The sequence below is a fragment of the Botryllus schlosseri genome, chromosome 5 (assembly GCF_051294905.1).
Source record: "Botryllus schlosseri isolate E-star chromosome 5, Bs_hap1, whole genome shotgun sequence".
Taxonomy (NCBI): domain Eukaryota; kingdom Metazoa; phylum Chordata; class Ascidiacea; order Stolidobranchia; family Styelidae; genus Botryllus; species Botryllus schlosseri.
The window spans coordinates 28149858-28174496 of record NC_137240.1 but is presented as its reverse complement, the minus strand read 5'-3'; the positions used below and the strand labels follow the sequence as shown (position 1 = coordinate 28174496).

The window sequence follows — 24639 nt, the reverse complement described above, 5'->3', positions numbered from 1 at the left end:
GTCTTGGTGAGTGTTGTCAGTTTCATCTCTATCCTACGAAAAGCTACTTGAGTACTTCACGGGTTCGTATCATCGCAAATAATATATTCTAAACATGTTTAGATAGCGAGGAGTTGTAATTATAGGTGAAAGGGATAAATTTTATCTAAAACTGAAACTGTAAAGTACCGATAAAGTAGTCTAGAGTATTTTTTATGTTTATTCAGCTCAATGAATATCTTCATTTGGCCTGCTTACTACATTTTAAAGATTTTCTATGCTAGAAAAATCGCTGTAACATGATAAGTATATTATAATTAATCTTATCAGCGCGGCACAGTACATTCGAGTAAATTCATTAAATTAGCTTATGTTTATGAAATTATTTGGTTTCCGAATTCTATCTAAAACTGAAACCGACGAGTATCGGTAAAAGCAGTCTTAAACCGTAGTCACTTATTACGTGGAGAGAGGCGATAGCGAAGTACTCGTGCATTTTGTACTACTCAAGTATAGGTTTTATCTGCTTGCACTAAACTTAATCAAGTGATTAACTATCTACACTGCATCTAATTCTATTTCAGAGTATTCGGTTTTCAGGTAAACTATACCTGCAATACTTACTTTTTAACTCACTCGGACTTTTTAACTCACTCGGAAATCATCACGTCTTGTACTTTACTAGAAATTTACTGCTACTAAATGTTGGAATGTACTGTTTTCAGCGGTCTTCATGAGTGGTGCTAGTTTCATCTATATCCTTCGACGCATTTTCGCGCTGCAGAATGACTTATCGCAATAAAAATAACAAAAATACTTCGAGAATTTGCGAACTCTCACTGCGCGATATTTGAGTTTTACGATGAGTGATAACTAGGGCCATTTTTATATGACCTTAAAAAATCAATTATATGACTTTATTTTTGGGAAAATATGACTTTATATGACTTTATGCGAAAATCGTGTATTTTTACATGTAACCAACGTCACTCATGGAACTGACGAGTAAAACATGAACAACATAACAGTAATACACTTCCATTTTTATTTTAACCAGTTTGGTAGTACAGTTTCATGTATAGTGTGGAATGTTGAAGTCTTTTAAGTTACTATTTGGACGTAAAAATGAGTTTTGTAAGGAAAATGAGCGCTCCACAGACGCAGATGTTTGTTGACACTTCTGCAGATTTGCATAAAGCGCTGGTGAAATGTCGTGTCTTTGTAGCTCCATAATTTGTTTCACGTTGTTTTTTTTCAATCGCTTCTTAATGTAATTTTTGAGCTCAAGCGGATCTTTTCCGAAATCAAGGGAATTTTGATCAGCATGAGCCTCTTTGATAGTGTACGTACAACTCCATTTTCAGTATCAAGTTTGAAATATTGTTATAGTGGAGGCATATTTCTGTTAACTGACTCGTCAACTTTGGATCGTTCACTGAATCTTTGACGCTCTTTACAATAACTCCTTCAGCTTCCCATGCGTTGACTATTTCTTACACTTGTGGAAGGCTCTGAACTTCAAATTACGTCCCACTTCAGTGCACAGAAGTAAAACAGATTGTGTAGCAACACAATGCAATGTGTGACCTCATAGGTCTGCGACTGTAATGTTATGTAGGCTAACCTTACAGTTTGCCTTCGTTCAATCAGACATTGCCTTACTTTCTTAGTGCGTAATTGCTTCAATTGACACATTTTATTTAAAGTATACAACAATATGACTTTATAACTCAAATATGACCTAACCAGGAAAATATGACTTTATATGACTTTATAACTTTCTTAATATACCCCATATGGATGCGATTTTTGCGTTAAAATTGATTTCACGACTTACTGATGCATAGAAAAAAATATGACTTTAATGACTTTAAATGGCCCTAGTGATAACTCTATCATAGATGTGAAGGGGGGAAGAGATCTTTCGGTTTGTGGGTGTCGTCAATATTCAACGAAAATCCGGCTACATAATCGTGCGGGGGAGCCATTGTTGAATTTGAATTGATCAACGTAGCGCTATTCATATTGCGCTGTACCGAAAGCTTCAATGGTCCTGGTGTAGTTGTTCCTAATCCAGACATTCTGCTCGTACGGATGACAGCAAAGCGAAACCACGAAACCTCGAAACATCAATCGATCTGGAGGATTTCAAGCAGCGAATCGACGCAATGACGGGTAACGATATCGTTGATATACTAACCTTCTGTTCTTACTTTTCATTCGCATGGGAATCATTACCTCAAATATAGCCTATCGGAACTTCATGAATTATTCGTTAGTTTTCCTTTTCTATATACTTCACAAGATTCAGTGTAGAAGCTTAGAAGTGTAAGAATTTAGTAGAAGTAGTTATCTGCGTACTTTTCGAAATTAAGTGTACTACCTCCCAAATCGGTATGGAACAACATCAAAATCATCGCGGAGCAATACCGACTTTTGCGTGAATTTTATTTTTCTTTGCGCAAAACCTAATTAAACTGAATAATGTGAACATGAACCATTGAGCATGCTACTTTTCAAAACGAACATCAATACGACGATAAAACAGCGTGAGCTCTAGCAACTTTTAAGTAGTCAGAAACGCAACTTCTATGGCAGAAGTTAAGACATGTCAATGTAACTTTTCGCATTTCTGTCTATATCGATTCGGGATCCACCAGAAATTGGTTACTATGTGAGCGAAGTATTCTTGCAAAGCAACAGCACAGGCAAATTTATATTTGTTCGGTATGGACAATATTATAGAACATGATATACCCACTTGGAGAGAAGACGAAATTTGATGTCGTAAGGTAGGTCATTTTACACTATCGTAAATCTCTGTCGCTATAATGCTCGTAATCGAATCAAATTTGATCTGCAATGTATTCTGGGTAATCCTAACAATTTCCTTACGTAGCTGTAGAAATTTGAAAAATTAAAAGTATAAAGAAGGTTTCCATATGGGGCAATCCTTCGAGTATTCTCAGAAGAAACTGTATAGGTCCTACAGTAAAATGGATGCGATTAAACGATGAAGAATTTTATTCTTAAAATATTACATGAGACAAAACACGCGAACATCCATTATCTTGATAATGCCATTGCAATAGATGTCAGTCCGATCCCGACAAACACGAGTCCCTGCCAAACTTTATTGTAGTCGAAAGCGGTATTATCAAAGAATTCTACAAAGCCATCCTACAACAAAAATAAAAGCCTTAATGATCATACGGATGAAAGTTATCGTATCGGGAACCGAATTGGAAGGTAAAGCTGAGTTTCATCATCGAGAGATGATATGGGCTCTGGGGAGCGGATACACTATATATCTCATGCTAAAAGATAATTTATAAATCATAAGCAAAGCATGTAAATCACCCACCCATCCTCCATTTCGCACTATCCACTTTAGTCTTCTGCTAGCAATGTAATTTCCGACTGTCTGTATGATAGCTTCTATATGCTCCCCATGATGTTCATCCTCGTTCTTGCGAGCAAGAATGCTACCGAGCACAAAAAGGGAGACAATCCTACCCCAATTTTCTTTGGTATCTTTGCAAATTTCATCAGCTATCATCAGGAACATTCGCTCATTGGGTAAATATTCTTCATATTTTTCATTGACTTCGACATCGCTATAGCGGAGACGTTTGGAGACTGCGTTTAGGACAGTTCGATGTTGCTCGAACATTTCATCCCCAACTCGACGTAAGGTTCTCTCTGCTTTCGTATTTACCTTAACGCATGAGCCATCGAGTTCGTACATGATAAAATTCCTGGTCAAGGAATATGCTTCGGATATAATCTCATCCTTTTCTTCAGCGATCGAAGGTGATACTCGTGATAATTCCATGCTTTGAGGAAAATAGCGAGTCAGAGCTTATTTCGAGATCTAAGCTACTTTGAAAATGAGGATCCTAGAATTTGCATAACTTTCAAATGTTCTGAAGTCTCATACATGCACCGACTCTGTACATTCAATGTGGGGGTAGCTGACTTGGAGACAGAAAAACACACATATTTGACCGTAACATGGTCTTAGTATGAACCGACATGCATTCGACTTGTGGAAAAATGTGTCGCACACTATTTCACCGAGATTACAACCCTGTCACGGATATTCGTTGGTGCTATCGATACGGTGAACAGCACGTTATGTATAGCGATATCCCCACAGTCAAATACGCGAACCATGCACAACCATATACCCCAACTTTCGTTGAATATTCACGACACCAACAAATCTGTACATCTCCTTTCCCTCGACATCAATGATAGAATCCTCATCCCAATGCGCAGTACGAATGGTGGGTTCATCGGGTGTAAAATCCAAATCAAATGACACCAAGGTCTGCTTTCTCATTTTCAATATTTCCACCACCGCATCTTGTCTGTGTCTTAGCACTACCGTGTGAGGATGGTGAAATCTGTGGGTGGTAACACGGATGGACATGATATTCTTCGATATGATCAACTGAAACCACGGATGTGGTGGGTTAGAGTCTTGTCGTGATGGTCCGTTTCGAAATGCAAGCGGATAACCTAGACCAAAAGTTTCGAAGATGCGTTTTATAATTGCTCTAGGTGTGAAATAGACATCGCACTCTTGCGGGGAAACAACACGAATTCAGTCTTCACACCGCAGAAACACAGCCGCTTGGTTAACATCACAAAACCGCAATTGAACTCAAGATTGCCATACACGGAATCGCTGTTAACGATGTCTGACTGCGGCGTTTCGACGAGTAACGAATTCTCGTATTTAGTATTGATTGTGACACATAGTCAAAACAGCGACAGTTTTCACAACCCGGTACATACATTGAACCAACTGATGTAAGGTGAAACACTACGTTCGCAGCAAAAAAGTTTGCAGGGTATGACCACCACCAACATATAGAGTAGTGAGTGAGTAATTAAACTACATACCCCGATTTTACTATATTCCGAGATCCGGATCACGATTCAAGTCTACCTGAGAATCCGAACTACCCTGTGAAGTTGATATATCAAGTTGTGAACCGTGAAAGGGTTGTAATCTCGGTGAAATAGTGTGCGACACATTTTTCCACAAGTCGAATGCATGTCGGTTCATACTAAGACCATGTTACGATCAAATATGTGTGTTTTTCTGTCTCCAAGTCAGCTACCCCACATTGAATGTACAGAGTCGGTGCATGTATGAGACTTCAGAACATGAATTTGTAATCCATGATGCTTGTAGTGCCGGCCATGATGTTATCCATGATGTATGTAATGTCACACACCTCGTTTACGCGAATACTTGGTATGTATGAACAATCGTGAAGTATACTGGATGTGTAATGTCTTGTTATTTTCATGGAAACATGGGGGTGTAACATGTTTGAATATTGTTCATTGGTTTGTCGATTCAGAGTTGATATCCGGATCCGGTTAATACTTTCTCGGGTTTCCGATTTCAAACTGAACGGTGGGATATGTATTGACCAATAAAGAGTGACACAATATAGTAAACATGTGTGAGGAAACTCACAAGTAACCCGGATTTGTTAGCGCGACGGGGACATAAATTCAACCATTATCCGTGTACCAAGCAGTTACCAAAGTCATGGAGGTTGCTAATTTCAACATATTGACTCTGTGGGAGGCTAAAGCACGAACCGGGACACTCACAGACACACACACACCAGGACACACAATATCCGTCGATTTCCAAAGCATACATTTCGATATACAAGAGCATATTGTTATTTCATGTGGTTAACCGTTGATATAGATGCGATCGACTGCAGTAATTCATTTCACTTGCAGAACTTCTATGGCCAAGCTCCACGTGTGTGTTTCAGAGTAGTTCCAAATGAATGAATTTCATTTTCACGTGCTTGAATTCGTTTTACCATACTGTAAAATACTTTTACATGCCCAAGTTGGGGGATTCTCGTTACATTGTCTTCTTGTGTGTTGGTGATTAAATACATTGCGACGCTGTCACTTGGCTCTTAATTGGGTTGTTTCATCTGAAAGAACTAATTTTGTCTGTTATAATACTTTATTAGACTTGTATGGCGAGGCGTCTGGTATCGAGAAGTGAGATCGCAAGCAATCATTGAGTTAGTCGTGATGTCTGGTTGGGAGTGTCGGCCTCTTATATCCAGCAAGTGTAATGTGCCATATTAGGCCGTAAGTATCGTAGGCCCCGCGTGAAGTGTACAAATTTCGATGTTGCGCAAATACCACAAACTTTGCTTGCTTTCAGAGCCGGCAACTAAATGTAAGACAGACTTTACGCAAAAGTTGCTATTCTGAAAATTTTGTCAAGGTAATGGTTTGAAAACTTATACTTGAGCACTACGAAATGTACAAGTACTTTATCTTTACACGGCGTTTTTTGTAAAATGAATACTAATTTTATTGAAAAAATAAAAAAGAGCGAAAAATTACATTTTATCCCGGAGCGCAACAAGAAAAATCGTATGAATTTGTAAACTACTTATTCATGACATAATAATAATTTCGCGTAGGCTATGCATACAAATGAGGAAAGTTACATCAACGCGTGTTAACTATCGAGTTATCGAATGATTTTTTCCTTACATCAAAACAACTAGAATGTGTAACTACATTAAAAAACGTATCTAAATGAGCTCCAGGGCATTGTGATTATGCAGCATACCAAACTTCATCACACATTGCATGATGGAACAACTTTAAAACTAACGCAGTTCTATAGCAACTTTTCCCTAAATCTGTCACTTTTTACGTGGAGGGAGTACATAGCGAAGTACTTGTACGTTTTGGAGCACTCAATTATAGGTTTGGCCTGCTTGCGCTATACTTAATGAATCATTCCTGTGTCATAAATACTTGAGTTGTTGGTGCGTGTAGACAAAAACCTACTTGAGAACATAAATTTAAAATGGAAAATGCGTGAGCTGGACTAACTTTTTACGTAGTTCGAAATCGCTACTTCTATACATTAATTCAAAGTATTTGTCAGTCATCGCAGCACCGCTCATATTGCGCACCATCTATTTATTTCACGGATAACAAATTACTCCTGCTTTTATCAGAGGATACTTTCTTAGGGTTTGCCTACTAACAGTACTTAGTTTAGATTAATGAAAAATATAGAGATTGAAAATAGATCACTGGATTATAGTTTACAGAAAACTCCACAATTCTATGTGACGTCCTTGCATGCCAACAACCTTCGAACTATTCGCCACCTCATAAACACTTGAGTAGGCCTACATTTGATGCGTGTGGGGAAAACCTAGGTAAATTTTCATATGCATTTAGTTTCCAGATCTGAAAGCAAGCTTGGTCTATGATCAATAGCAACTTTTGCGTGAACTCCGTTCTATTTCACTTCATACCTACACAATGTAGATAGTCTATTCAAATAATTCGATGTATAATTGAACTTTCCTCTGCATGATCATTAGGGCTTCTATTTTTTGTTGCAGGGCAACTTTGTTGTAGCCGAAAGCGGTATTATCTGGCAACAAGGTTTAAATGAGTCGCCTCCGGCGTTTATTGACCGTATTACTCGTATTCTCGTCATGCAAAAATTATGCATGTATTAGTATGAAGCTCAGATGCAGCAAAGTGTCTGAGACTGCCTGTAAAAATGGTGCGAAGCAGCGACTTCAATTTCCCGGCTTATAGCAAACAACGACGCTGAAATTTTACTTCAGACGCAGCAAAGTGTGTGAGACCGCCTGTAAAAATTGCGCGAAGGTACATTTCTCGGCTTATAACAAATAACGACGCTGAAATTCTACTTCAGATGCGGTAAAGGTAATGCGTTTGGCTATATAAATTGCGCGAAGGTGCATTTCTCGGCTTATAGCGAATAACGACGCTGAAACTCTACTTCAGATACAGCAAATGCGGCAAAGTCTGCGCGAATAGCTGCATAAATTGCGAAAAGCTGCGACTCTAATTTTTCGGCTTTATTGCAAATACCGATGCTGGAATTGTACTTATGTCACATAGAACTCGGACACTATCGATGAAATTCACATAAAATCATGCGTAGTTGATCATGCGAAATGTACGTATAATTTTAATATATAACAATAAAACCGCGAGTGTAAAATAAAAGTTTGGAAGTAGGAATAGGCGAAATCCCATTTTATATTAATTAATTACAGTCTTTGCGAACATACCTAGTCCGAAATATACAAAAATTATTTCTCGAAAGTTAACGCACTAATATTATCAAGACGCATTTCACTAATACGTGCGGCAATGGGCGGATGATGTGGCAAGGGGGGTCCTATAGGTGCGGCATTGGGCGGATGATGTGGCAATGTAGGCGTGGCAATTAGGGCGACGGGCCTTCTGGGATTGGTGCGTAACAATTTCAGGTAACTACACTACTCACACGGCGAAATTTTCGGAAGCCAGCAATCTGACGAATGTTTGATCTAATCTCCAGAAGCTGAAAAAACCATCAGTGCTCAGTTAATAATTACATATGTTTTGTGCGGATCTTGCGTGATGTTAAAAATCGAATGACGTTGCTGACCATAACCCACACATTATTTTTCAAAATTACCTAGTCAACTAGGCTATTTAGGAAGTTCACTCCGCAGTTATGATTTGTCAAAAAATCCGAGCCCGCCCGGACGAAGTTTTAATGAGATCTTACCTTAAACACAATCAGTATGTGAGGTGATTGTTTAATGGCACCCAAGTAGTTCGTGAGTCGCAGGTACATTTACTAGACACGGCGAAATTTTCTGAAGCCAGCAATCTGACGAATGTTTGAACTAATCTACAGAAGCTGAAAAAACCATCAGTGCTCAGTTGATAATCACATATGTTTTGGGCGGATCTTACGTGATGTTAAAAATCGAATGACGTTGCAGACCATAACCCACACATTATTTTTCAAAAATTACCTAGCAAACTAGGCTATCTAGGAAGTTCACTCCGCAGTTATGATTTGTCAAAAAATCCGAGCCCGCCCGGACGAAGTTTTAATGAGGTCTTACCTTGAACACAATCAGTATGTGAGGTGATTGTTTACAGGCGCCCAAGTAGTTCGTGAGACGTATGTACATTTACTGCACACGGCGAAATTTTCGGAAGCCAGCAATCTGACGAATGTTTGATCTAATTTACAGAAGCTGAAAAAACCATCAGTGCTCAGTTGATAATCACATATGTTTTGGGCGGATCTTGCATGATGTTAAAAATCGAATGACGTTGCAGGCCAAAACCAACCCAATAGTTTTCAAAATTACCTAGCCAACTCGGCTATCTAGGAAGTTCACTCCGCATTTATGATTTGTCAAAAATCCGAGCCCGCCCGGACAAAGTTTTAATGAGATCTTACCTTATTACAATCAATAAACGAGGTGATTGTTTACTGGCGCCTAAGTAGTTCGTGATTCGTAGGTACATTTACTGGACACGGCGAAATTTTCAGAAGCCAGCAATCTGACGAAAGTTTGAACTAATCTACAGAAGCTGAAAAAACCACCAGTGCTCAGTTTATAATCACATATGTTTTGTGCGGATCTTGCGTGATGTTAAAAATCGAATGACGTTGCAGACCATAACCCACACATTATTTTTCAAAATTACCTAGCCAACTAGGCTATCTAGGAAGTTCACTCCGCAGTTATGATTAGTCAAAAAATCCGAGCCCGCCCAGACGAAGTTTTAATGAGATCTTACCTTAAACACAATCAGTATGCGAGGTGATTGTTTACAGTCGCCCAAGTAGTTCGTGAGACGTAGGGGAGATGTGGTACCGATGGATCAAAAATTGGAAAATGATCGCTGGCCCCGAAATGTTCAGCTGAAAACAGCAGATCTTTTGCTGACTCAGCACTTTGATACAAGCCCTACCTATCGCGGACATTTGCATGAATATCCGTCTTTTCAAAAAATATTTATGGACGTTCAAAATTTGTTGCTCGAACGTATCATTGGTCCCCACCCGGTGGGTCCAATGGCACACGACCCGGGGACCTATGAGACATATACCTTAAAAACTCAGATGTGGCAACTTTTCGTGCTCAGTATTATAATCTAAGCTACAGCAAGCCAAAGAAGAATGTTTTTTGGCAACCGTCAAAAAATACAATAAATATTAACTCAAATGTTGCCATAAAATCGCGTTTCGATTTAGGCTCGAACTTATAAATTTGATGGTACATACATATTGCCCGAAAATCGACAGTGTGACTTACAATTACCTCGTTATAGCGATAAAACATCATATGCAATTATTACATAAATATATTCTGTACGTAGGCATGTTTCATTTGTTTCGTGACTAGTATGCTTGATTATTTTGCTCAATTTGGCTATTGTATCATCGGTCCCCACCCTACGAACTTTATACACGATTCGAAAAAAATTCCACTCTAGGAAGGTACTGAAAAAAATAATAGGTGCCATTATATAGCCTGATACAAGCCCTACACTTCACAATGAAAACGATTGCTGGTTTGTTCGTGCTGAAGGTTACAAAGAAAAATGTATATGTCGATCTAAATTTAGTTTACACCCCCCAAAACAAAAAACATCTGTGAGAGACCCCAGAGCCCGCGCAAGTCGAATTTTTTTGTATGTGAGGAAAGATTTTGCCAGCATGGAATTGTAGACAGGCTCGCGAAGTGTAATCATGAAATGATCATAGAGAATTTTCAAAGTATTTTCGGTCCCAGTGATCCATCGGTACCACATCTCCCCTATGTACATATACTGCACACGGCGAAATTTTCGGAAGCCAGCAATCTGACGAATATTTGATCTAATCTACAGAAGCTGAAAAAACCATGTGTGCTCAGTTGATAATTACATATGTTTTGTGTGGATCTTGCGTGATGTTAAAAATCAAATGACGTTGCAGACCATAACCCACACATTATTTTTCAAAATTACCTAGCCAACTAGGCTATCTAGGAAGTTCACTCCGCAGTTTTGATTTGTCAAAAAATCCGAGCCCGCCCGGACGAAGTTGTAATGAGATCTTACCTTAAACACAATCAGTATGTGAGGTGATTGTTTAATGGCACCCAAGTAGTTCGTGAGTCGCAGGTACATTTACTGCACACGGCGAAATTTCCGGAAGCCAGCAATCTGACGAATGTTTGAACTAATCTACAAAAGCTGAAAAAACCATCACTGCTCAGTTGATAATCACATATGTTTTGGGCGGATCTTGCGTGATGTTAAAAATCGAATGACGTTGCAGGCCATAACCCACACATTATATTCAAAATCACCTTGCCAACTCGGCTATCTAGGAAGTTCACGCCGCAGTTATGATTAGTCAAAAAATCCGAGCCCGCCCGGACAAAGTTTCAATGAGATCTTACCTAAAACACAATCAGTATGTGAGGTGATTGTTTACTGGCGCCCAAGTAGTTCGTGAGACGTATGTACATTTACTGCACACGGCGAAATTTTCGGAAGCCAGCAATCTGACGAATGTTTGAACTAATCTACAGAAGCTGACAAAACCATCAGTGCTCAGTTGATAATCACATGTGTTTTTGGCGGATCTTGCGTGATGTTAAAATTTGAATTACGTTGCAGGCCATAACCCACACATTATTTTTCAAAATTATCTAGGCAACTCGGCTATCCAGGAAGTTCACGCTGCAGTTATGATTTGTCAAAAAATCCGAGCCCGCCCGGACGAAGTTTCGATGAGATCTTACCTTACTACAATCAATAAACAAGGTGATTGTTTACTGGCGCCCCAGTAGTTCGTGAGTCGTGAGTAGGGGTGGGCAAAATCGAGTACCTGAGTGATTCGATTCTGAATCACGTGAAACGCTTCGAGTCGAGTCGAGTATTCGAGTATCACCCATTATGACGTCACAAAAGAATATACTATGTCAAAGTTCAAATATCTACATTTTATGACACCACGAATAACATAATGCCTGTTACCCGTCACATTAATGATAATTCGGTATTTTTTCGACCATACCGACTTCATTGCACTTCTTGACAATGTTATGGAACGATCATGACTTCGGAAATGTGTTACTTTCAGTAACGTTCGTAGCTTTGTACTATGTCTATTATGCTGCGACACTGCCAATCAAGGTTTCAAGGCTTCCTCAGTGAAAAATAGTATCAAAACTATAATTCTCGTTTGTAAATTAGCTTTCAGTTGCGAGGAGCGTATAATTTCAGTACTCGAAAAAATCGTATTTTACTACTCGACTCGAATCATTAAAATTAATACTCGATTCAGATTCGAGTACTCGAATCATTGTGCCCAGCCCTAGTCGTGAGTACATTTACCGGACACGGCGAAATTTTCGGAAGCCAGCATTCGCCCCAATGCTTGATCTTATCAATACACGTTGGAAATCGATCATTGACCCCCTGATATTCACCTCTGTTGAGGGCGGTTTTTGAGTGATGGAAAAATTCGAGAGACGTTGCAGGCCAAAACCAACACATTATTTTTCAAAATTATCTAGCCAACTCGGCTATCTAGGATGTTCACTCCGCAGTTATGATCTGTCAAAAATCCGAGCCCGCCCGGACGAAGTTTTAATGAGATCTTACCTTAAACACAATCAGTATGTGAGGTGATTGTTTACTGGCGCCCAAGTAGTTCGTGAGACGTATGTACATTTACTGCACACGGCGAAATTTTCGGAAGCCAGCAATCTGACGAATGTTTGATCTAATCTACAGAAGCTGAAAAAACCATGAGTGCTCAGTTGATAATCACATATGTTTTGAGCGGATCTTGCGTGATGTTAAAAATCGAATGACGTTGCAGGCCATAACCCACACATTATATTCAAAATTACCTTTCCAACTCGGCTATCTAGGAAGTTCAAGCCGCAGTTATGATTAGTCAAAAAATCCGAGCCCGCCCGGACGAAGTTTCAATGACATCTTACCTTAAACACAATCAGTATGTGAGGTGATTGTTTACTGGCGCCCAAGTAGTTCGTGAGACGTATGTACATTTACTGCACACGGCGAAATTTTCAGAAGCCAGCAATCTGACGAATGTTTGAACTAATCTACATAAGCTGAAAAAACTATCAGTGCTCAGTTGATAATTACATGTTTTGTGCGGATCTTGCGTGATGTTAAAAATCGAATGACGTTGCAGACCATAACCCGCACATTATTTTTCAAAATTACCTAGCCAACTAGGCTATCTAGGAAGTTCACTCCGCAGTTATGATTTGCCAAAAAATCCGAGCCCGCCCGGACGAAGTTTCAATGACATCTTACCTTAAACACAATCAGTATGTGAGGTGATTGTTAACTGGCGCCCAAGTAGTTCGTGAGACGTATGTACATTTACTGCACACGGCGAAATTTTCGGAAGCCAGCAATCTGACGAATGTTTGAACTAATCTACAGAAGCTGAAAAAACCATCAGTGCTCAGTTGATAATCACATATGTTTTTTGCGGATCTTGCGTGATGTTAAAATCGAATGACGTTGCAGACCATAACCCACATATTATTTTTCAAAATTACCTAGCCAACTAGGCTATCTAGGAAGTTCACGCCGCAGTTATGATTAGTCAAAAAATCCGAGCCCGCCCGGACGAAGTTTCAATGACATCTTACCTTAAACACAATCAGTATGTGAGGTGATTGTTTACTGGCGCCCAAGTAGTTCGTGAGACGTATGTACATTTACTGCACACGGCGAAATTTTCAGAAGCCAGCAATCTGACGAATGTTTGAACTAATCTACAGAAGCTGAAAAAACCATCAGTGCTCAGTTGATAATCACATATGTTTTGGGCGGATCTTGCGTGATGTTAAAAATCGAATGACGTTGCAGACCATAACCCACACATTATTTTTCAAAATTATCTGGGCAACTCGGCTATCCAGGAAGTTCACGCTGCAGTTATGATTTGTCAAAATATCCGAGCCCGCCCGGACGAAGTTTCAATGAGATCTTACCTTATTACAATCAATAAACAAGGTGATTGTTTACTGGCGCCCCAGTAGTTCGTGAGTCGTGAGTAGGGGTGGGCAAAATCGAGTACCTGAGTGATTCGATTCTGAATCACGTGAAACGCTTCGAGTCGAGTCGAGTATTCGAGTATCACCCATTATGACGTCACAAAAGAATACACTACGTCAAAGTTCAAATATCTACATTTTATGACACCACGAATAACATAATGCCTGTTACCCGTCACATTAATGATAATTCGGTATTTTTTCGACCATACCGACTTCATTGCACTTCTTGACAATGTTATGGAACGATCATGACTTCGGAAATGTGTTACTTTCAGTAACGTTCGTAGCTTTGTACTATGTCTATTATGCTGCGACACGGCCAATCAAGGTTTCAAGGCTTCCTCAGTGAAAAATAGTATCAAAACTATAATTCTCGTTTGTAAATTAACTTTCAGTTGCGAGGAGCGTATAATTTCAGTACTCGAAAAAATCGTATTTTACTACTCATATCGAATCATTAAAATTAATACTCGATTCAGATTCGAGTACTCGAATCATTGTGCCCAGCCCTAGTCGTGAGTACATTTACCGGACACGGCGAAATTTTCGGAAGCCAGCATTCGCCCCAATGCTTGATCTTATCAATACACGTTGGAAATCGATCATTGACCCCCTGATATTCACCTCTGTTGAGGGCGGTTTTTGAGTGATGGAAAAATTCGAGAGACGTTGCAGGCCAAAACCAACACATTATTTTTCAAAATTATCTAGCCAACTCGGCTATCTAGGAAGTTCACTCCGCAGTTATGATCTGTCAAAAATCCGAGCCCGACCGGACGAAGTTTTAATGAGATCTTACCTTAAACACAATCAGTATGCTAGGTGATTGTTTACAGGCGCCCAAGTAGTTCGTGAGACGTATGAACATTTACTGAACACGGCGAAATTTTCGGAAGCCAGCAATCTGACGAATGTTTGATCTAATCTACAGAAGCTGAAAAAACCATGAGTGCTCAGTTGATAATCACATATGTTTTGGGCGGATCTTGCGTGATGTTAAAAATCGAATGACGTTGCAGGCCATAACCCACACATTATATTCAAAATTACCTTGCCAACTCGGCTATCTAGGAAGTTCACGCCGCAGTTATGATTAGTCAAAAAATCCGAGCCCGCCCGGACGAAGTTTCAATGACATCTTACCTTAAACACAATCAGTATGTGAGGTGATTGTTTACTGGCGCCCAAGTAGTTCGTGAGACGTATGTACATTTACTGCACACGGCGAAATTTTCAGAAGCCAGCAATCTGACGAATGTTTGAACTAATCTACAGAAGCTGAAAAAACTATCAGTGCTCAGTTGATAATTACATATGTTTTGTGCGGATCTTGCGTGATGTTAAAATCGAATGACGTTGCAGACCATAACCCGCACATTATTTTTCAAAATTACCTAGCCAACTAGGCTATCTAGGAAGTTCACTCCGCAGTTATGATTTGCCAAAAAATCCGAGCCCGCCCGGACGAAGTTTCAATGACATCTTACCTTAAACACAATCAGTATGTGAGGTGATTGTTTACTGGCGCCCAAGTAGTTCGTGAGACGTATGTACATTTACTGCACACGGCGAAATTTTCGGAAGCCAGCAATCTGACGAATGTTTGAACTAATCTACAGAAGCTGAAAAAACCATCAGTGCTCAGTTGATAATCACATATGTTTTTTGCGGATCTTGCGTGATGTTAAAATCGAATGACGTTGCAGACCATAACCCACATATTATTTTTCAAAATTACCCAGCCAACTAGGCTATCTAGGAAGTTCACGCCGCAGTTATGATTAGTCAAAAAATCCGAGCCCGCCCGGACGAAGTTTCAATGACATCTTACCTTAAACACAATCAGTATGTGAGGTGATTGTTTACTGGCGCCCAAGTAGTTCGTGAGACGTATGTACATTTACTGCACACGGCGAAATTTTCAGAAGCCAGCAATCTGACGAATGTTTGAACTAATCTACAGAAGCTGACAAAACCATCAGTGCTCAGTTGATAATCACATGTGTTTTAGGCGGATCTTGCGAGATGTTAAAAATCGAATGACGTTGCAGAACATATCCCACACATTATTTTTCAAAATTACCTAGCCAACTAGGCTATCTAGCAAGTTCACTCCGCAGTTATGATTTGTCAAAAAATCCGAGCCCGCCCGGACGAAGTTATAATGAGATCTTACCTTAAACACAATCAGTATGTGAGGTGATTGTTTAATGGCACCCAAGTAGTTCGTGAGTCGCAGGTACATTTACTGGACACGGCGAAATTTTCGGAAGCCAGCAATCTGACGAATGTTTGAACTAATCTACAGAAGCTGAAAAAAACCATCAGTGCTCAGTTGATAATCACATATGTTTTGGGCGGATCTTGCGTGATGTTAAAAATCGAATGACGTTGCAGACCATAACCCACACATTATTTTTCAAAATTATCTGGGCAACTCGGCTATCCAGGAAGTTCACGCTGCAGTTATGATTTGTCAAAATATCCGAGCCCGCCCGGACGAAGTTTCAATGAGATCTTACCTTATTACAATCAATAAACAAGGTGATTGTTTACTGGCGCCCAAGTAGTTCGTGAGTCGTGAGTACATTTACTGGACACGGCGAAATTTTCGGAAGCCAGCATTCGCCCCAATGCTTGATCTTATCAATACACGTTGGAAATCGATCATTGACCCCCTGATATTCACCTCTGTTGAGGGCGGTTTTTGGGTGATGGAAAAATTCGAGAGTCGTTGCAGGCCAAAACCAACACATTATTTTTCAAAATTATCTAGCCAACTCGGCTATCTAGGAAGTTCACTCCGCAGTTATGATTTGTCAAAATATCCGAGCCCGCACGGACGAAATTTTAATGAGATCTTACCTTAAACACAATCAGTGTGTGAGGTGATTGTATACAGGCGCCCAAGTAGTTCGTGAGACGTGTGTACATTTACTGCACACGGCGAAATTTTCGGAAACCAGCAATCTGACGAATGTTTGATCTAATCTACAGAAGCTGAAAAAACCATCAGTGCTCAGTTGATAATCACATATGTTTTGGGCGGATCTTGCTTGATGTTAAAAATCGAATGACGTTGCAGGCCAAAACCAACACAATAGTTTTCAAAATTACCTAGCCAACTCGGCTATCTAGGAAGTTCACTCCGCAGTTATGATTTGTCAAAAATCCGAGCCCGCCCGGACGAAGTTTTAATGAGATCTTACCTTATTACAATCAATAAACGAGGTGATTGTTTACTGGCGCCCAATTAGTTCGTGAGTCGTAGGTACATTTATTGGACTCGGCGAAATTTTCAGCAGCCAGCAATCTGACGAATGTTTGAACTAATCTACAGAAGCTGAAAAAACCACCAGTGCTCAGTTGATGATCACAAATGTTTTGTGCGGATCTTGCGTGATGTTAAAAATCGAATGACGTTGCAGGCCATAACCCACACATTATTTTTCAAAATTACCTAGCCAACTATAGGCTATCTAGGAAGTTCACTGCGCAGGTATGATTTGTCAAAAAATCCGAGCCCGCCCGGACGAAGTTTTAATGAGATCTTACCTTAAACACAATCAGTATGTGAGGTGATTGTTTAATGGCACCCAAGTAGTTCGTGAGTCGCAGGTACATTTACTAGACACGGCGAAATTTTCGGAAGCCAGCAATCTGACGCATGTTTGAACTAATCTACAGAAGCTGAAAAAACCACCAGTGCTCAGTTGATAATCACATATGTTTTGGGCAGATCTTGCGTGATGTTAAAAATCAAATGACGTTGCAGGCCATAGCCCACACATTATTTTTCAAAATTACCTAGCCAACTAGGCTATCTAGGAAGTCCACTCCGCAGGTATGATTTGTCCAAAAATCCGAGCACGCCCGGACGAAGTTTTAATGAGATCTTACCTGATCACTATCAAGAGATAGGGTGATTGTTTAATGGCACCCAAGTAGTTCGTCAGTCGTAGGTACATTTACTGGACACGGCGAAATTTTCGGAAGCCAGCAATCTGACGCATGTTTGAACTAATCTACAGAAGCTGAAAAAACCACCAGTGCTCAGTTGATAATAACATATGTTTTGGGCGGATCTTGCGTGATGTTAAAAATCGAATGACATTGCAGGCCATAACCCACACATTATTTTTCAAAATTACCTAGCCAACTAGGCTATCTAGGAAGTTCACTCCGCAGTTATGATTTGTCCAAAAATCCGAGCACGCCCGGACGAAGTTTTAATGAGATCTTACCTGATCACTATCAATAGATAGGGTGATTGTTTAATGGCACCCAAGTAGTTCGTCAGTCGTAGGTACATTTACTGGACACGGCGAAATTTTCAGAAGCCAGCAATCTGACGAATGTTTGAACTAATCTACAGAAGCTGAAAAAACCACCAGTGCTCAGTTGATAATCACACATGTTTTGGGTGGATCTTGCGTGATGTTAAAAATCGAATTACGTTGCAGGCCATAACCTACACATAATTTTTCAAAATTATCTAGGCAACTCGGCTATCCAGGAAGTTCACGCTGCAGTTATGATTTGTCAAAAAATCCGAGCCCGCCCGGACGAAGTTTCAATGAGATCACCTTATTACAATCAATAAACAAGGTGATTGTTTACTGGCACCCAAGTAGTTCGTGAGTCGTGAGTACATTTACTGGACACGGCGAAATTTTCGGAAGCCAGCATTCGCCTCAATGCTTGATCTTATCAATACACGTTGGAAATCGATCATTGACCCCCTGATATTCACCTCTGTTGAGGGCGGATTTTGGGTGATGGAAAAATTCGAGCAACGTTATAGGCCAAAACCAACACATTATTTTTCAAAATTACCCAGCCAACTCGGCTATCTACGAAGTTCACTCCGCAGTTATGATTTGACAAAATATCCGAGCCCGCCCGGACGAAATTTTAATGAGATCTTACCTTAAACACAATCAGTATGTGAGGGGATTGTATACAGGCGCCCAAGTAGTTCGTGAGACGTATGTACATTTACTGCACATGGCGAAATTTTCGGAAACCAGCAATCTGACGAATGTTTGATCTAATCTACAGAAGCTGAAAAAACCATCAGTGCTCAGTTGATAATCACATATGTTTTGGGCGGATCTTGCTTGATGTTAAAAATCGAATGACGTTGCAGGCCAAAACCAACACAATAGTTTTCAAAATTACCTAGCCAACTCGGCTATCTAGGAAGTTCACTCCGCAGTTATGATTCGTCAAAAATCCGAGCCCACCCGGACGAAGTTTTAATGAGATCTTACCTTATTACAATCAATAAACGAGGTGATTGTTTACTGGCGCCCAATTAGTTCGTGAGTCGTAGGTACATTCACTGGACACGGCGAAATTTTCAGAAGCCAGCAATCTGACGAATGTTTGAACTAATCGACAGAAGCTGAAAAAACCACCAGTGCTCAAATGATGATCACATATGTTTTGTGCGGATCTTGCGTGATGTTAAAAATCGAATGACGTTGCAGACCATAACCCACACATTATTTTTCAAAATTACCTAGCCAACTATAGGCTATCTAGGAAGTTCACTCCGCAGGTATGATTTGTCAAAAAATCCGAGACCGCCCGGACGAAGTTTTAATGAGATCTTACCTTAAACACAATCAGTATGTGAGGTGATTGTTTAATGGCACCCAAGTAGTTCGTGAGTCGCAGGTACATTTACCAGACACGGCGAAATTTTCGGAAGCCAGCAATCTGACGCATGTTTGAACTAATCTACAGAAGCTGAAAAAACCATCAGTGCTCAGTTGATAATCACACATGTTTTGGGCGGATCTTGCGTGATGTTAAAAATCGAATGACGTTGCAGACCATAACCCACACATTATTTTTCAAAATTACCTAGCCAACTAGGCTATCTAGGAAGTTCACTCCGCAGTTATGATTTGTCAAAAAATCCGAGCCCGCCCGGACGAAGTTTTAATGAGATCTTACCTTAAACACAATCAGTATGTGAGGTGATTGTATACAGGCGCCCAAGTAGTTCGTGAGACGTATGTACATTTACTGCACACGGCGAAATTTTCGGAAGCCAGCAATCTGACGAATGTTTGAACTAATCTACAGAAGCTGAAAAAACCACCAGTGCTCAGTTGATAATCAAATATGTTTTGGGCAGATCTTGCGTGATGTTAAAAATCGAATGACGTTGCAGGCCATAGCCCACACATCATTTTTCAAAATTACCTAGCCAACTCGGCTATCTAGGAAGTTCACTCCGCAGTTATGATTCGTCCTAAAATACGAGCACGCCCGGACGAAGTTTTAATGAGATCTTACCTGATCACTATCAATAGATAGGGTGATTGTTTAATGGCACCCAAGTAGTTCGTCAGTCGTAGGTACATTTACTGGACACGGCGAAATTTTCGGAAGCCAGCAATCTGACGCATGTTTGAACTAATCTACAGAAGCTGAAAAAACCACCAGTGCTCAGTTGATAATCACATATGTTTTGGTCGGATCTTGCGTGATGTTAAAAATCGAATGACGTTGCAGGCCATAACCCACACATTATTTTTCAAAATTACCTAGCCAACTCGGCTATCTAGGAAGTTCACTCCGCAGTTATGATTTGTCCAAAAATCCGAGCACGCCCGGACGAAGTTTTAATGAGATCTTACCTGATCACTATCAATAGATAGGGGGATTGTTTAATGGCACCCAAGTAGTTCGTCAGTCGTAGGTACATTTACTGGACACGGCGAAATTTTCAGAAGCCAGCAATCTGACGAATGTTTGAACTAATCTACAGAAGCTGAAAAAACCACCAGTGCTCAGTTGATGATCACATATGTTTTGTGCGGATCTTGCGTGATGTTAAAAATCGAATGACGTTGCAGACCATAACCCACACATTATTTTTCAAAATTACCTAGCCAACTATAGGCTCTCTAGGAAGTTCACTCCGCAGGTATGATTTGTCAAAAAATCCGAGCCCGCCCGGACGAAGTTTTAATGAGATCTTACCTTAAACACAATCAGTATGTGAGGTGATTGTTTAATGGCACCCAAGTAGTTCGTGAGTCGCAGGTACATTTACTAGACACGGCGAAATTTTCGGAAGCCAGCAATCTGACGCATGTTTGAACTAATCTACAGAAGCTGAAAAAACCATCAGTGCTCAGTTGATAATCACATATGTTTTGGGCGGATCTTGCGTGATGTTAAAAATCGAATGACGTTGCAGACCATAACCCACACATTATTTTTCAAAATTACCTAGCCAACTAGGCTATCTAGGAAGTTCACTCCGCAGTTATGATTTGTCAAAAAATCCGAGCCCGCCCGGACGAAGTTTTAATGAGATCTTACCTTAAACACAATCAGTATGTGAGGTGATTGTATACAGGCGCCCAAGTAGTTCGTGAGACGTATGTACATTTACTGGACACGGCGAAATTTTCAGAAGCCAGCAATCTGACGAATGTTTGAACTAATCTACAGAAGCTGAAAAAACCACCAGTGCTCAGTTGATAATCACACATGTTTTGGGTGGATCTTGCGTGATGTTAAAAATCGAATTACGATGCAGGCCATAACCCACACATAATTTTTCAAAATTATCTAGGCAACTCGGCTATCCAGGAAGTTCACGCTGCAGTTATGATTTGTCAAAAAATCCGAGCCCGCCCGGACGAAGTTTCAATGAGATCACCTTATTACAATCAATAAACAAGGTGATTGTTTACTGGCGCCCAAGTAGTTCGTGAGTCGTGAGTACATTTACTGGACACGGCGAAATTTTCGGAAGCCAGCATTCGCCCCAATGCTTGATCTTATCAATACACGTTGGAAATCGATCATTGACCCCCTGATATTCACCTCTGTTGAGGGCGGTTTTTGGGTGATGGAAAAATTCGAGCAACGTTATAGGCCAAAACCAACACATTATTTTTCAAAATTACCTAGCCAACTCGGCTATCTAGGAAGTTCACTCCGCAGTTATGATTTGTCAAAATATCCGAGCCCACCCGGACGAAATTTTAATAAGATCTTACCTTATACATAATCAGTTTGTGAGGTGATTGTATACAGGCGCCCAAGTAGTTCGTGAGACGTATGTACATTTACTGCACACGGCGAAATTTTCGGAAGCCAGCAATCTGACGAATGTTTGATCTAATCTACAGAAGCTGAAAAAACTATCAGTGCTCAGTTGATAATCACATATGTTTTGGGCGGATCTTGCTTGATGTAAAAAATCGAATGACGTTGCAGGCCAAAACCAACACAATAGTTTTCAAAATTACCTAGCCAACTCGGCTATCTAGGAAGTTTACTCCGCAGTTATGATTTGTCAAAAATCCGAGCCCGCCCGGACGAAGTTTTAATGAGATCTTACCTTATTACAATCAATAAACGAGGTGATTGTTTACTGGCGCCCAATTAGTTCGTGAGTCGTAGGTACATTTACTGGACACGGCGAAATTTTCAGAAGCCAGCAATCTGACGAATGTTTGAACTAATCTACAGAAGCTGAAAAAACCACCAGTGCTCAGTTGATGATCACATATGTTTTGTGCGGATCTTGCGTGATGTTAAAAATCGAATGACGTTGCAGACCATAACCCATACATTATTTTTCAAAATTACCTAGCCAACTATGGGCTATCTAGGAAGTTCACTCCGCAGGTATGATTTGTCAAAAAATCCGAGCCCGCCCGGACGAAGTTTTAATGAGATCTTACCTTAAACACAATCAGTATGTGAGGTGATTGTATAATGGCACCCAAGTAGTTCGTGAGTCGCAGGTACATTTACTAGACACGACGAAATTTTCGGAAGCCAGCAATCTGACGCATGTTTGAACTAATCTACAGAAGCTGAAAAAACCACCAGTGCTCAGTTGATAATCACATATGTGTTGGGCGGATCTTGCGTGATGTTAAAAATCGAATGACGTTGCAGACCATAACCCACACATTATTTTTCAAAATTACCTAGCCAACTCGGCTATCTAGGAAGTTCACTCCGCAGTTATGATTTGTCAAAAAATCCGAGCCCGCCCGGACGAAGTTTTAATGAGATCTTACCTTAAACACAATCAGTATGTGAGGTGATTGTATACAGGCGCCCAAGTAGTTCGTGAGACGTATGTACATTTACTGTACACGGCGAAATTTTCGGAAGCCAGCAATCTGACGAATGTTTGATCTAATCTACAGAAGCTGAAAAAACCATCAGTGCTCAGTTGATAATCACATATGTTTTGGGCGGATCTTGCGTGATGTTAAAAATCGAATGACGTTGCAGGCAGAAACCAACACAATAGTTTTCAAAATTACCTAGCCAACTCGGCTATCTAGGATGTTCTCTCCGCAGTTATGATTTGTCAAAAATCCGAGCCCACCCGGACAAAGTTTTAATGAGATCTTACCTTATTACAATCAATAAACAAGGTGATTGTTTCCTGGCGCACAAGTAGTTCGTGAGTCGTAGGTAGAATTACTGGACACGGCGAAATTTTCAGAAGCCAGCAATCTGACGAATGTTTGAACTAATCTACAGAAGCTGAAAAAACCACCAGTGCTCAGTTGATAATCACATATGTTTTGGGCGGATCTTGCGTAATGTTAAAAATCGAATGACGTTGCAGGCCATAACCCTCACATTATTTTTCAAAATTACCTAGCAACCTAGGCTATCTAGGAAGTTCACTCTGCAGTTATGATTTGTCCAAAAATCCGAACACGCCCGGACGAAGTTTTAATGAGATCTTACCTGATCACTATCAAAAGATAGGGTGATTGTTTAATGGCACCCAAGTAGTTTGTCAGTCGTAGGTACATTTACTGGACACGGCGAAATTTTCAGAAGCCAGCAATCTTACGAATGTTTGAACTAATCTACAGAAGCTGAAAAAACCATCAGTGCTCAGTTGATAATCACATATGTTTTGGGCGGATCTTGCGTGATGTTAAAAATCGAATGACGTTGCAGGCCATAACCCACACATTATTTTTCAAAATTACCTTGCCAACTCGGCTATTTAGGAAGTTCACGCCGCAGTTATGATTTGTCAAAAAATCCGAGCCCGCCCGGACGAAGTTTTAATGAGATCTTACCTTAAACACAATCAGTATGTGAGGTGATTGTTTACTGGCGCACAAGTAGTTCGTGAGTCGTAGGTACATTTACTGGACACGGCGAAAATTTCAGAAGCCAGCAATCTGACGAATGTTTGAACTAATCTACAGAAGCTGAAAAAAACACCAGTGCTCAGTTAATAATCACATATGTTTTGGGCGGATCTTGCGTGATGTTAAAAATCGAATGACGTTGCAGGCCATAACCAACACATTATATTCAAAATTACCTTGCCAACTCGGCTATCTAGGAAGTTCACGCCGCAGTTATGATTAGTCAAAAATTCCGAGCCCGCCCGGACGAAATTTCAATGAGATATTACCTTGAACACAATCAGTATGTGAGGTGATTGTTTACTGGCGCCCAAGTAGTTTGTGAGACGTATGTACATTTACGGCACACGGCGAAATTTTCGGAAGCCAGCAATCTGACGAATGTTGAACTAATCTACAGCAGCTGAAAAAACCATCAGTGCTCAGTTGATACTCACATATGTTTTGGGCGGATCTTGCGTGATGTTAAAAATCGAATGACGTTGCAGGCCATAACCCACACATTATTTTTCAAAATTACCTTGCCAACT

The 24639-nt window shown here is 40.2% G+C and overlaps 1 protein-coding gene across 1 annotated transcript; it reads right to left on the bottom strand.

The window, feature by feature from the left end:
• Nucleotides 1–1868: 1868 nt before the first annotated feature.
• On the bottom strand, nt 1869–5604 carry LOC145439580 (induced myeloid leukemia cell differentiation protein Mcl-1 homolog). The gene is made up of 2 exons (XM_080317078.1): nt 3344–5604; nt 1869–3159 (listed from the first exon to the last, which is right to left on the bottom strand). Exons 1-2 carry the CDS (start codon nt 3812–3814, stop codon nt 3046–3048), a joined length of 585 nt encoding a protein of 194 aa, XP_080173204.1. The 5' UTR covers nt 3815–5604; the 3' UTR covers nt 1869–3045.
• Between the last annotated feature and the right edge of the window lie 19035 nt (nt 5605–24639).